At 35.6% G+C, this 14,400-nt stretch overlaps 1 protein-coding gene across 15 annotated transcripts in view; it reads left to right on the top strand.

The window, feature by feature from the left end:
- Positions 1-14,400, top strand: part of PTPN13 (protein tyrosine phosphatase non-receptor type 13) — a 233,184-nt gene that overhangs the window by 197,792 nt on the left and 20,992 nt on the right. For 13 of the 15 annotated variants that reach the window (XR_009540261.1, XM_060147860.1, XM_060147865.1 and 10 more), the window contains 4 exons: positions 15-76; positions 2,352-2,445; positions 3,164-3,301; positions 3,397-3,485. Coding sequence is in view for 14 of the 15 variants with exons in the window: in XM_060147860.1 (XP_060003843.1) it covers positions 15-76; positions 2,352-2,445; positions 3,164-3,301; positions 3,397-3,485 (383 nt within the window). In the remaining variant the exon portion in view is untranslated. Of the gene's footprint in view, positions 1-14; positions 77-2,351; positions 2,446-3,163; positions 3,302-3,396; positions 3,486-4,153; positions 4,787-12,133; positions 12,367-14,400 lie in introns of those variants that run through there. The other 2 variants (XM_060147870.1, XM_060147868.1) reach the window with 2 other exon arrangements.

Here is a 14,400-nt window from a genome sequence, read left to right as displayed (position 1 = left end):
TGTTCTTCCTTCAGGTCATCACATTGTGGAGCCTTGTGGCAAACCGGCACTCACACCTAATAACTCATTCTCCAAGGTAAGTGAAAAGCCACCTTCTTTGTGTCCTACTTCCTTATCTAAATAAGTAGCTTGTTTGTATTTTGAACCAAACTGATTTCATATTTAAATATTTGCCTTTTTTAGACACATGTATTGATTTTTAGGTACATGTACTTAGTGAACTAATAGGACTTACTAAGTAACACACAATGAAAAGCCCCCACACAAGTAACCCTACATCATCGGGCACACATTCAGCTCTTAAATAGGCTGATTACTTATATAGATAGCTTTAGTGCTGGGATTTTTTATTAATATGCACAGTTCTTTTGGTTGTCTCTTAGATACCCAGAAGAGAAAAATGTAATTAAGAGTGGGTTAACATTGACCAGCAGTGACTCTCAAATGACAGATCTCTGCTACTAGTGAGGCAAAACTGTAGTGGCAAAAGAAATAGGCTTACTTGCTTTTTTAAAGACACAGAAAATGCTTTACTACATAATAAAATGAAAGAACCTAAATCATTTAAGATTATCACAGGGAAATCTGGAGGTGTTTTAACAAAAATATTTTAATACGTAACTAAATTCCACTTTCAAGCTCTTTATTTAAGGCTACATTTATACCCATTTGTTTGGCTAACATTTCTTTTTACTTTCTGGCATGTAATATACACAGCTTCCAGCTGGATCTTCATTTCATGGAACTGTTTTATCTCACACGTATCTCATGCAATCTATTCTGAACCTCACTACTCAAATATCTTTCCATGTAAAATCCAGAGCTGAGGCATTTCCCTCCTAGCAATCTGAAAATCTTATCAGCTCAACAAGATTTCTGGAATTAGAACTTTTGTTATTCGTGATTGTAAACATTTTTTGTTGGAGTTAAAATCTTCCAGGAAGTCTCCTAAATGATATTCTGTCCTTGAATACTAATGTCTGTACTATGAATTTCTCATGAAGAGTGGAATTTTACAATCCAGTGAAATTTTTTGACATTATGTAACCATTATTTATGAAGAGATAATTTCATTGCATCTACTATCTCTACCTTTTATCTTTTTTATTCTTAACATCTTTATTAGAGTATAACTGCTTTACAATGGTGTGTTAGTTTCTGCTTTATAACAGAGTGAATCAGTTATACATATACATATATCCCTATAGCTCTTCCCTCTTGCATCTCCCTCCCTCCCACCCTCCCTATCCCACCCCTCTAGGTGGTCACAAAGCACCAAGCTGATCTCCTTGTCCTATGCGGCTGCTTCCCACTAGCTATCTGTTTTACGTTTGGTAGTGTATATATGTCCATGCCACTCTCTCACTTTGTCCCATCTTACCCTTCCCCCTCCCTGTATCCTCAAGTCCATTATCTATTAGGTCTGCATCTTTATTCCCGTCTTGCCCCTAGGTTCTTCATGACCTTTTTTTTTTGTTGTTTTTTAGATTCCATATATATGTGTTGGCATACGGTATTTGTTTTTCTCTTTCTGACTTCACTCCGTATGACAGACTCTAGGTCTACCTTTTATCTTAATAAAAAAAGTAAAATCTTTAAAGCAAACCACGCTTTATTTGTATAAAATTATTTTAATTTATTCTAATCATTTAATATTGCATTTTGCCCTAATCATCTTTCTTTTAATAGGCTACGTGCCATGAAGTGCTTCACAATTAACCATTGAATTTAAAAGTTACATTCCATTTAATTAGTACTTTATAGTTATGAATCCATTGCTATTTTCCTTAAATTGAGATGAGGTTTAGACTAGATTTGAAAATCTTTATAGCCAACAGTTGATCAGATTGCTAAACTGAAGACTATGTCCATGTAACAACTTCACAAATACTTAAAAGATTGACTTTTTTCTCATTTCCCTGAACTTCTTAGTAGGTCTATTTAACTTTTCGAAAAAGTTCTATGGAAGACAGATCCCATAGAATATGCCTTAAAAAGAGATTTCTGCGGTCAAATAAATTTAGGAAATACTACATAATACATTTCTCTTTTGACAACTCAAAATTTATATTAGTAAGCATTGTGAGAATTCTTGGAATAAAAATATTGATTTAATGTTGCTTAATCTAGTGTTTCCAGGCATATCTGATGATGGAAAGTCCCCTACCCTTTGCATATTTCATTGCACTGATATCTCCTAGAAGCACTGATCCAAGGTGGGGAGATATAAAAAGGGTTTTGTACTGAGAAAGAAGGGGAGAAGGACATGGAGGGACAGTGTGCAGTCCCTTCCTAATCCTGGATGTTAGTAAAATAGAAAACTAATGATTTGCTTTGGTTTTATACTTTAGGTTAATGGGAAAGAAATAATTGAAATTTTGTACCCTGAAAGAAAATGTTCTACTTATCAGATGAAGGAATCAGCAGACCTGATTCTATCCAAAGGTAGTTTCCCAAATCGAGTCATCCAGTTACTCTAAATGCCCTAATAATTCAAGTAATAAAGAAATGTTGGCAGCCTTTCTTATTTGCCTTACATGTTCCAGTAGCTTTAAAAGGAAAGATTATTGTTTAGAGAAATAAAAGAACAGCGTAAAATTAATATTAGCTGCACTACTGTACAAATGTCCAGTATTCATTCTCATCTCTAAGATTAAAATGATTTTTAAATGATTGAAGAGATAGCAGTTTTGTTTGATAATTGTTTCTTGTATTTTTTTGAAGCAGCAATTCACTGGCTACCTAATAACTGAGACATTTTTTCTTGGGGATGTTTGGGCTGCCCTATTTGGGCTGCCTTAATCTTTGTAACATAACTTCTTTGGTTGAAATTTCTTTAGTTTCTTTTATAAATTAACAATTTGGGATTAAGTTAGGGAAATAAACATTAAATTATTAATGTCCTTTGAAAAGGTGTATCATAGAGATTGATTTTGGTTTATTCAGTTGCATTTGTGTGGTCTTTTGTCATAACAGCCAAAGTAGCTCTAGAACTAAAAATGCCTGGGTCCCATTAGTGTAAACCACTTTTCCTGTCATGGCTGGTTTTTCAAAGTGGATGCTTAAAATTTGAAAGACCTGGCATATTATATTTGACACATTGTCTCTTTCTCATACCAATATTTTTTAAAGTAAAATCCCATGTAAATTACTGTTTTTCAAGAATCTGATGTACAAGAAGATGATATTTATGATGATCCTCAAGAAGCTGAAGTTATCCAGTCTCTGCTGGATGTTGTGGATGAGGAAGCTCAGAATCTTTTAAACCAAAATAATGCAGCACGAGATGCCTGTGCTCCAGGTAGATGAACCAGAATGAGTAAGTTGGTACACGGAAGGAGTACAGGAAGGCCTCTACAGAGCATTTTAATTCCTCTTGGCCTATTTCTTTCCCAGGTGCATTGAAAACCAGTGGGAAGTTATGTGAAGAGAGAGCAGAAGATACAGACTATGATGGTTCACCTTTACCTGAAGAGTTTGCGGAGGTAAGGATAATACCTAGGTAAACACTCTGTGATGCTATATCTTGTTAGAATTCTCTGATGAGGCCTTACCTCTCCCTACCTACCAGTTTCCCTTCTAAGTATTAAAGATAATATCCTGATGGCTGGTTAGTAACCTCAGTAAGAATTAGAACTGATGTCATTTACTCATTTTGGAGAAAACTTGCCTTTAAATCATTTAACCTCTTTTGGTGAAGGTTTCCATTCAGGAAAATAGTGCCCAAAAATCTTTTTTTTTTTTTCTTTTTTTGCATCTTCATTATTATTACACCAAATCAAAGTTGGTAATTCCAAGATCCCATTCCAGTTAATACCTAACCTAGGTAGAAAACTTGATTTTTATCCTTGAGTGCTTGTTTTCTTCTGCCCCTCATGGATCCTTGGTCTTAATTATCATGGAAACATCTCATTCTTTCATTTATTCCATGGCTTTTGCTCTGATTGCTCTGCAATTTCAGTTGAGACATGTTTTAAAAGATTTAGACAGCTGACATTCATAATACATTAAACTAGTTGGATGCAAACTAGTAAAAATAAGCTGTACAGGAATTAGTGCTTAATATATAGTATATACGTTTGTTAAAATCTTTAAAAAAATAAAACCCCAACGTTGGAATCATCTGAGATTAATTTTATTTTTTGCATTTAAGAGTCATCCTATGCCAGGGAAAGAATTACTATTCAAGTTTCCCCAAGCCAAAAAAAAAAAGAAGAAGAAGGAAGAGAAAGAAACAATTAATTTTCAAAAATGTAATCATAGACTTATTTAAGACTAAGACTTCAGATCTTCTGGGACATTGAGCTGACTAAGAAAAAAGCATGAAATAGTAGATAAATAATATGTAAGCCTGCTCAAACTAGGCATCACCCTATTTATATGAATCTGATCTTGCCCATTGTTCTAGGATAATTTCCCTCACAAGGCTTCTGATTCTTCCTATTGAACACCTTCAAAATTGTCAAAACTAAGCTCGTCTGGATTCTTACCAGGCATGTACCCACACACAATCTCATATACACGTGATTATTTTCATTAAATACTTATATATAATTAATGTATGTAAATACAAGGAAGCTTATATCTGTTTTAGTATGTATTTCCTAATCTAAAAAAATGATTACACAAATATTAAATAGCTCACAATGTATCATGCTGTAGTGTTTTTACTTAAGTTATTGTTCTTATGTACTACCTAAATATTAATAATTATAACAATAAGCTCTTTGAAAAAGATTTTCTGAACACTTTAAATCATACCAATCATATTTTTATTAATACTATTTAAAATACCCCTTAAAATGTATGTTCTGAAGTCTCTTAACTAAGACAGTAAATAAAAATCTTTAATATCCATTTCAAAATCCAATGCCTTTTCTTTAAAAAAAAAAAAAGCTTAACATAATATAGATTCTCTTTTACACTGAGCTATTATAACAGAAGTTTATAGCAGAAACCTACATTCAAGTTGCTTTTTTTATTTTGATAACGAAGACACTACATCCTCATTGTAAAAAAAATATTTTAAACAGAATCATTTAAAAATGCAAGCTCCTGGGGCTTCCCTGGTGGCACAGTGGTTGAGAGTCTGCCTGCCGATGCAGGGGACACGGGTTCGTGCCCCGGTCCGGGAAGATCCCACATGCCGCGGAGCGGCTGGGCCCGTGAGCCATGGCCGCTGAGCCTGCGCGTCTGGAGCCTGTGCTCCACAACGGGAGAGGCCACAACGAGAGGCCCGTGTACCGCAAAAAAAAAAAAAAAAAATGCAAGCTCCTTTTTTTACCCATTCCTCATCTTCATCTGAGATAGCTATTGTTAAAGTATTGGGTTTTACCCTTCTATTATACATATGAAAACATGTAATTTAATATACTTTTTGTCACGTGATTCCAAATTTGATTCTCAGTTAAAATTGATCATTACACTCTTTCCACTAATAGGTAAAAATCTGTCTCATATTTTCTTTTTCTTTTTGAAACTTTAAAATATTTATTAATTCATTTATAATAACAATAATCAACCTATTACATGTCAGCATAAATCACGTTTTTAACAGAAAATATCTGTATTTTCCAAAACGAGAAAATATGTGAGAAGAGTGGCATTGTTTTACGTTAAGTTCTTTTTACATAAATTTACATCACACTTTTTTTATTCAAACAAAGTCACAAAAATTATAATCATCCTCATCAGTTCACTCAGTCCCATGTAATTAATTTTTTTTCATCTTGATCTTTTGTTAGCACTTTTATGAATTCATCAGTTTTCCATTAGAGTTCTGAAAATGCTTATTCATTCAGTTCAGCAGTATAGTCAGTTACCAGAAACCTGTACTTGTCACAGTCTTTTCAATGAATTCCTTGAAGATGAAACCCTTTTATAGGAACATTTTTGCAAAAGCATCAGAGTACACCCAGAACTGTCTGTAAATGACAAAAGACTTAAAAATGGCCACGGTTTAAGATTTGATGAAAGTTCATAATAATGCAATTGACAAGCAAATTTAGTTACTTCTGAGATATATATTTTAAAGTAAACTAGAATTATGACTTATAACATTATACCAGAACCTATAAGATTTTTAGAAATTTCATGTAATGTCTGAAACATTTATATTAACATATTTCCATACAAATAACTCGAACAGAGTTTACTATTCGTTTGTTTTTTTCTAATTTTTGAATTTTATTTTTTTATACAGCAGCTTCTTATTAGTCATCAATATTATACACATCAGTGTATACATGTCAATCCCAGTTGCCCAATTCAGCACACCGCCATCCCCACCCCACTGTGGCTTTCCCCACTTGGTGTCCATACATTTGTTCTCTACATCTGTGTCTGAACTTTTGCCCTGCAAACCTGTTAATCTGTACCATTTTTCTAGGTTCCACATACATGCATTAATATATGATATTTGTTTTTCTCTTTCTGACTTACTTCACTCTGTATGACAGTCTCTAGATCCATCCACGTCTCAACAAATGACTCAATTTCATTCCTTTTTATGGCTGAGTAATATTCCATTGTATATATGTACCACAACTTCTTTATCCATTCATCTGTCAATAGGCATGTAGGTTGCTTCCATGACCTGGCTATTGTAAATAGTGCTGCAATGAACATTGGGGTGCATGTGTCTTTTTGAATTATGTTTTTTTCTGGGTATATGCCCAGTAGTGGGATTGCTGGATCATATGGTAATTCTATTTTTAGTTTTTTAAGGAACCTCCATACTGTTCTCCATAGTGGCTGTATCAATTTATATTCCCACCAAGAGTGCAAGAGGGTTCCCTTTACTCCACACCCTCTCCAGCATTTGTTGTTTGTAGATTTTCTGATGATGCCCATTCTAACTGGTGTGAGGTGATACTGTAGTTTTCATTTGCATTGCTCTAATAATTAGTGATGTTGAGGAGCTTTTCATGTGCTTCTTGGCCATCTGTATGTCTTCTTTGGAGAAATATCTATTTAGGTCTTCTGCCCATTTGTGGATTGGGTTGTTTGTTTCTTCAATATTGAGCTACATGAGCTGTTTATATATTTTGGAGATTAATCCTTGGTCCATTGATTCATCTGCAAATATTTTCTCCCATTCTGAGGGTTGTCTTTTCGTCTTGTTTATGGTTTCCTTTGCTGTACAAAAGCTTTGAAGTTTCATTAGGTCCCATTTGTTTATTTTTGTTTTTATTTCCATTATCCTAGGAGGTGGATCAAAAAAGATCTTGCTGTGATTTATGTCAAAGAGGGTTCTTCCTATGTTTTCCTCTAAGAGTTTTATAGTGTCCGGTCTTACATTTAGGTCTCAAATCCATTTTGAGTTTATTTTTGTGTATGGTGTTAGGGAGTGTTCTAATTTCATTCTTTTACATGTAACTGTCCAGTTTTCCCAGCATAACTTATTGAAGAGACTGTCTTTTCTCCATTGTGTATCCTTGCCTCCTTTGTTATAGATTAGTTGATCATAGGTGCGTGGGTTTATCTCTGGGCTTTCTATCCTGTTCCATTAACCTATATCTCTGTTTTTGTGCCAGTACCATATTGTCTTGATTACTGTAGCTTTGTAGTATCATCTGAAGTCAGGGAGTCTGATTCCTCCAGCTCTGTTTTTTTCCCTCAAGACTGCTTTGGCTATTTAGGGTCTTTTGTGTCTCCATACAAATTTTAAGATTTTTTGTTCTAGTTCCATAAAAAATGCCATTGGTAATTTGATAGGGATTGCATTGAATCTGTACATTGCTTTGGGTAGTATAGTCATTTTCACAATATTGAGTCTTCCAATCGAAGTACATGGTGTATTTCTCCGTCTGTTGGTATCGTCTTTAATTTCTTTCATCAGTGTCTTATAGTTTTCTGCATACAGGTCTTTTGTCTCCCTAGGTAGGTTTATTCCTAGGTATTTATTCTTTTTGTTGCAATGGTAAATGGGAGTGTTTCCTTAATTTCTCTTTCAGATTTTTCCTCATTAGTGTATAGGAATGCGAGAGATTTCTGTGCATTAATTTTGTATCCTGCAACTTTACCCAATTCATTGATTAGCTCTAGTAGTTTTATGGTGGCATCTTTAGGATTCTCTTATGTATACTATCATGTCCTCTGCAGACAGTGACAGTTTTACTTCTTCTTTTCCAATTTGTATTCCTTTTATTTCTTTTTCTTCTCTGATTGCCGTGGCTAGGACTTCCAAAACTATGTTGAATAATAGTGGTGAGAGTGGACATCCTTGTCTTGTTCCTGATCTTAGAGGAAATGCTTTCAGTTTTTCACCATTGAGAATGATGTTTGCTGTGGGTTTGTCATATATGGCCTTTATTATGTTGAGGTAGTTCCTTCTGTGCCCACTTTCTGGAGAGTTTTTATCGTAAATGGGTCTTCAATTTTGTCAAAAGCTTTTTCTGCATCTATTGAGATGATCATATGGTTTTTATCTTCAATTTGTTAATATGGTGTATCACATTGATTGATTAGTGTATATTGAAGAATCCTTGCATCCCTGGGATAAATCCCACTTGATCATGGTGTATGATCCTTTTAATGTGTTGTTGGATATTGTTTGCTAGTATTTTGTTGAAGATTTTTAGATCTATATTCATCAGTGATATTGGTCTGTAATTTTCTTTTTTTTTTTAGTATCTTTGTCTGGTTTTGGTATCAGGGTGATGGTGGCCTCATAGAATGCGTTTGGGAGTGTTCCTTCCTCTGCAGTTTTTTGGAAGAGTTTGAGAAGGATGGGTGTTAGCTCTTCTCTAAATGTTGATAGAATTCACCTGTGAAGACATCTGGTCCTGGACTTTTGTTTGTTGGAAGATTTTTAATCACAGTTTCAATTTCATTACTTGTGATTGGTCTGTTCATATTTCCTATTTCTTCCTGGTTTCAGTCTTGGAAGATTATACCTTTCTAAGAACTTGTCCATTTCTTCCAGGTTGTCCATTTTGTTGGCATAGAGTTGCTTGTAGTAGTCTCTTAGGAGGCTTTGTATTTCTGCAGTGTCTATTGTAACTTCTCCTTTTTCATTTCTAATTTTATTGACTTGAGTCCTGTCCCTCTTTTTCTTGATGAGTCTGGCTAATGGTTTATCAATTTTGTTTATCTTGTCAGAGAACCAGCTTTTAGTTTTATTGATCTTTGCTGTTGTTTTCTTTGTTTCTATTTCATTTACTTCTGCTCTGATCTTTATGGTTTCTTTCCTTCTGCTAACTTTGGGTTTTGTTTGTTCTTCTTTCTCCAGTTCCTTTAGGTGTAGAGTTAGATTGTTTATTTGAGATTTTTCTTGTTTCTTGAGGTAGGCTTGTATAGCTATAAACTTCCCTCTTAGAACTGCTTTTGCTGCATCCCATAGATTTTGGATCATCGTGTTTTCATCATCCATTGTCTCTAGGTATTTTTTGATTTCCTCTTTGATTTCTTCAGTGATCTGTTGGTTATTTAGTAATGTATTGTTTAGCCTCCATGTGTTTGTGTTTTTTACATTCATTTCTAATCTCATAGCGTTGTGGTCAGAAAAGATGCTTGATATGATTTCAATTTTCTTAAATTTACTGAGGATTGATTTTTGACCCGAGATGTGATCTATCCTGGAGAATGTTCCATGCGCACTTGAGAAGAAAGTGTAATCTGCTGTTTTTGGATGTAATGTCCTATAATATCAATTAAATCTATCTGGTCTATTATGTCATTTAAAGCTTCTGTTTCCTTATTTATTTTCATTTGGGTTGATCTGTCCATTGGTGTAAGTGAGGTGTTAACATCCCCCACTATTATTGTGTTACTGTCGATTTCCTCTTTTATAGCTGTTAGCAGTTGCCTTATGTATTGAGGCGCTCCTATGTTGCGTGCATATAGATTTATAATTGTTATATCTTCTTCTTGGATTGATCCCTTGATCATTATGTAGTGTCCTTCCTTGTCTCTTGTAACATTCTTTATTTTAAAGTCTATTTTATCTGATATGAGTATTGCTACTCCAGCTTTCTTTTGATTTCCATTTGCATGGAATATCTTTTTCCATCTCCTCACTTTCAGTCTGTATGTGTCCCTAGGTCTGAAGTGGGTGTCTTGTAGATAGCATGTTATGGGTCTTTTTTTTTTTTTTTTTTTTTTTTGTGGTACACAGGCCTCTCACTGTTGTGGCCTCTCCCCTTGCAGAGCTCCGGATGCGCAGGCTCAGCGGCCATGACTCATGGGCCTAGCCGCTCCGTGGCATGTGGGATCCTCCTGCACCGGGGCACGAACCTGTGTCCCCTGCATCGGCAGGCAGACTCTCAACCACTGCGCCACCAGGGAAGCCCATGGGTCTTATTTTTTTATCCATTCAGCAAGCCTGTGTCTTTTGGTTGGAGCATTTAATCCATTCACATTTAAAGTAATTATTGATATGTATGTTCCTATAACCATTTTCTTAATTGTTTTGGGTTTGTTTTTGTAGGTCCTTTTCTTCTCTTGTGTTTCCCACTTAGAGAAGTTCCTTTAGCATTTGTTGTAGAGCTAGTTTGGTGGTGCTGAATTCTCTTAGCTTTTGCTTATCTGTAAAGCTTTTGATTTCTCCATCGAATCTGAATGAGATCCTTGCCAGGTAGAGTAATCTTGGTTGTAGGTTCTTCCCTTTCATCACTTTAAGTATATCATGCCACTCCCTTCTGGCTTGTAGAGTTTCTGTTGAGAAATCAGCTGTTAACCTTATGGGAGTTCCCTTGTATGTTATTTGTCATTTTTCCCTTGCAGCTTTCAATGAATTGTCTTTAATTTTTGCCAGTCTGATTACTATGTTTCTCGGCATGGTTCTCCTTGGGTTTATCCTGTATGGGACTCGCTGGGCTTCCTGGACTTGGGTGGCTATTTCCTTTCCCATGTTAGAGAAGTTTTGACTATAATCTATTTTCTTGGCTCCTTTCTCTCTTCTCCTTCTGGGACACCTATAATGCAAATGTTGTTGTGTTTAATGTTGTCCCAGAGGTCTGTTAGGCTGTCTTCATTTCTTTTCATTCTTTTTTCTTTATTCTCTTCTGCAGCAGTGCATTCCACCATTCTGTCTTCCAGGTCACTTATCCGTTCTTGTGCCTCAGTTATTTTGCTATTGATTCCTTCTAGTGTAGTTTTCATCTCATTTATTGTATTGTTCATCTCTGTTTGTTTGTTCTTTAATTCTTCTAGGTCTTTGTTAAACATTTCTTGCATCTTCTCAATCTTTGCCTCCATTCTTTTTCCGAGGTCCTGGATCATCTTCACTATCATTATTCTGAATTCTTTTTCTGGAAGTTTGCCTATCTCCACTTCATTTAGTTGTTTTTCTGGGGTTTTATCTTGTTCCTTCATCTGGTACATAGCCCTCTGCCTTTTCATCTTGTCTGTCTTTCTGCAAATGTGGTTTTTGTTCCACAGGCTGCAGGATTGTAGTTCCTGCTTCTGTTGTCTGCCCTCTCTGTCTCATACTTTCTAATGCTTCCCCTATTATTCTCTTGCATAGATATACCATAATTTATTAAATTGATTATATATTATGAGTATTAAATTTATTATAAACAGTAATGCAGCAAAGATTCCTATTTCTTTATAATGTAAATTCTAGGTCTCACAAGACAGAATTATGCCCTCAACCCCAGCATTTCAAAAGTTTATATTATTTTTCTGATTACTGCAGGCATTTGAGTTTGTAGTCTGTTCTAGTTTGCTTGGGCTGCCATAACAAAACACCACAACCTGAGTGGCTTAAAAAAAGAGAGAGAAAATTTATCTTTTCACAGTTCTGGAGGCTGGACGTCTACAATCAAGGTGTTAGGAGGTTTGGTTTCTGGCAAGACCTCTCTCCTTGGGTTGTAGGCAGCTCTCTTCTAGCTGTGTCCTCACATGGTCTTTCCTTTGTGTGCACACACTCCTGGTGTCTCTTCCTCTTCTTATAAGGACACCAATCCTATTGGATTAGAGCCCCATCCTCATGACCTCATTTAGCCTCAGTTATCTCCATAAAGACCCTATTTCCAAATACAGTCCCATCGGGGGTTAGGGCTTCAACCTGTGAACTTTGGCGGGACGCAGGTCAGTTCATAACACAGTCTTTGTCTTAGCCACTTATAAAATATGATCAAGGGCTTCCTGGGTGGCACAGTGGTTGAAAATCCGCCTGCCAATGCAGGGGACACAGGTTCGATCCCTGGTCTGGAAGGATCCCACATGCCGTGGAGCAACTGATCCTATGCGCCACAACTACTGAGCCTGCATGCCACAGCTACTGAAGCCCACATGCCTAGAGCCTGTGCTCTGCAAGAAGAGAAGCCACCGCAACGAGAAGCCCGCACACCACAACAAAGAGTAGCCCCTGCTTGGCACAACTGGAGAAAGTCCGTGCGCAGCAACGAAGACCCAATGCAGCCAAAAATAAATAAATAAAATAAATAAATTTTTTAAAAGAAGAAAAAAGAACACTCATGTGCACGTCTTTGTGTGGATATGGAAAATTTAATTATATATGTATAATCAAATTTTATTCACAATAGTTACAAAACAAGAGCTCTAGGCATAAATTCAACCAAGAATGTACATATTTATATTATGAATACTTTAAAACTCTACAGAGAAGCACAAAAGAAATATTAAAGAAAAACATTCCTTGTTCTTTGATAGAAAAAATCTAAAATTTAAGTTCTCCCTAGATTCACCTCTAAATTAAATATGGTCCCATAAAATATTTTGAGGTTTCTGTTTTGTTTCATTGTTTGTTTTAATAAGAGGCAGGGTGGCTTTGTGAAATGATTGTAAAGTTCACATAGTAGAATTAGGATGTAAAACTATCCAGAACAAATCCAAAAATTAAGGTTCTTGGAGGGAGAATATTCCTACCAGTTATTAGGAAATATTATGTAAATAATACATAAGTTGTCCTGCCACCGAAATATAGATAGAGCCCACAATTTTGTGTCTTGAGAATTCAAAATGTTTAAGACCAAGTATTTCGGGCCAGTCGATCCTGAAAAACAAATTAGCACTTGAATAGGTGAGACTTCTGCTTTAGAAGAGATTTTGACTAATGGTAAGCAAAACAAAGAAAGCAAAAAACAAATTTAGGAAAAGAGGACACAGGGTACTGAAATAAAAACATGAAAAAGTTTCATGTGTTTCAAAATCTAAATGTGTTAAAGTCACAATGTTAATTATATTCATAAGAAGGCAAATTCAAAAGAGACAAATATGACTAATCTTCATCGCTGAAAGACTGAACCAGTATTCTAGAAAAGTTTTGTTTCATCTTAACGTTTCTCGAATATTACCTACATTTGAGTAGTTTTAAAGAGTTCCATAGCGTTTTTTTAAATATTCAGAAATTTGTAAGTGTGCCACGTTGGGAATCACCCTAAACAAATGATTATTTACTGAATTGGTTCTTAACAGTATATTTTGCAACCCTGAAAGTTTTATCATGTGCCAGAAGTTAAGGTGCTATCCACTGGTATTATAAAAAGTAGAGGAATGTCCTTTTTAAAAAGAAAGATTGTCCCTCTGATAGCTACTTGTGTAAGTCATTGCATTTGTCCCTCTGCTGCAATTAATTGTCTCTATACTTAACTATAGTAGCCCCCGGCCCCCCATCTACAGTTTCACTTTTGGGGTTTCAGTTACTTACGGTCAACCACAGTTGGAAAATGTTAAGTGGAAATTCCAGAAATAAACAATTCATAAGTTTTAAATGATGTGCCATTCTAAGCAGTGAGATGAAATCTTGCTCCGTCTCACTCCGTCCCACCCAGGACATAAATCATCCCTTTGTCCAATGTATCTTGCCCATTAGTCACTTAGTAGCCATCTTGGTTATCGGAGCAGTCATGGCAGTAACCAAGTGTTTGTGTTCATGTAACTCTTATTCAATGATGGCCCTGCAGTACAAGAGTAGTGATGCTGGCAATCTGGATGTTGCCAAAGAGAAGCCATAAGTGCTTCCTTTAAGTGAAAAGGTGAAAGTTCTCTACTTCATAAGGAAAGAGAAAAATCGTATGCTGAGGTTAGTTGCTAAAATCTACAGTAAGAACAAATCTATCTGCGAAATTGTGAAGAAGGAAAAAGAAATTTGTGCTGGTTTTGCTGTTGCACCTCAAACTGCAAAAGTTAAGGCCACAGTGCATGAAAAAATGCTTAGTTAAGATGGAAGAGGCATTCAATTTGTGAGTGGAAGACATGAACAGAAAACAGAGTTCAGCACTTTCCATGGTATCAGGCATTCACTGGGTGTCTTGGAACGTATCACACCTCAAATAAAGGGGTACTACTATACCTCTTAGCGAAGTACTTCAGGCCAATGTCTGTGTGTTATTTGTGAATGAATGCCAGTCATACACATTATTGTAAATTACTACCGAAAGTTTCAAAACTCTTCACTTCAGCTGTTGCTGAACTTGTTTATTTTGGGGA

The sequence above is a fragment of the Lagenorhynchus albirostris genome, chromosome 4 (genome assembly GCF_949774975.1).
Source record: "Lagenorhynchus albirostris chromosome 4, mLagAlb1.1, whole genome shotgun sequence".
NCBI classification, from domain to species: Eukaryota; Metazoa; Chordata; class Mammalia; order Artiodactyla; family Delphinidae; genus Lagenorhynchus; species Lagenorhynchus albirostris.
This window is presented reverse-complemented; position numbering and strand designations above follow the sequence as displayed.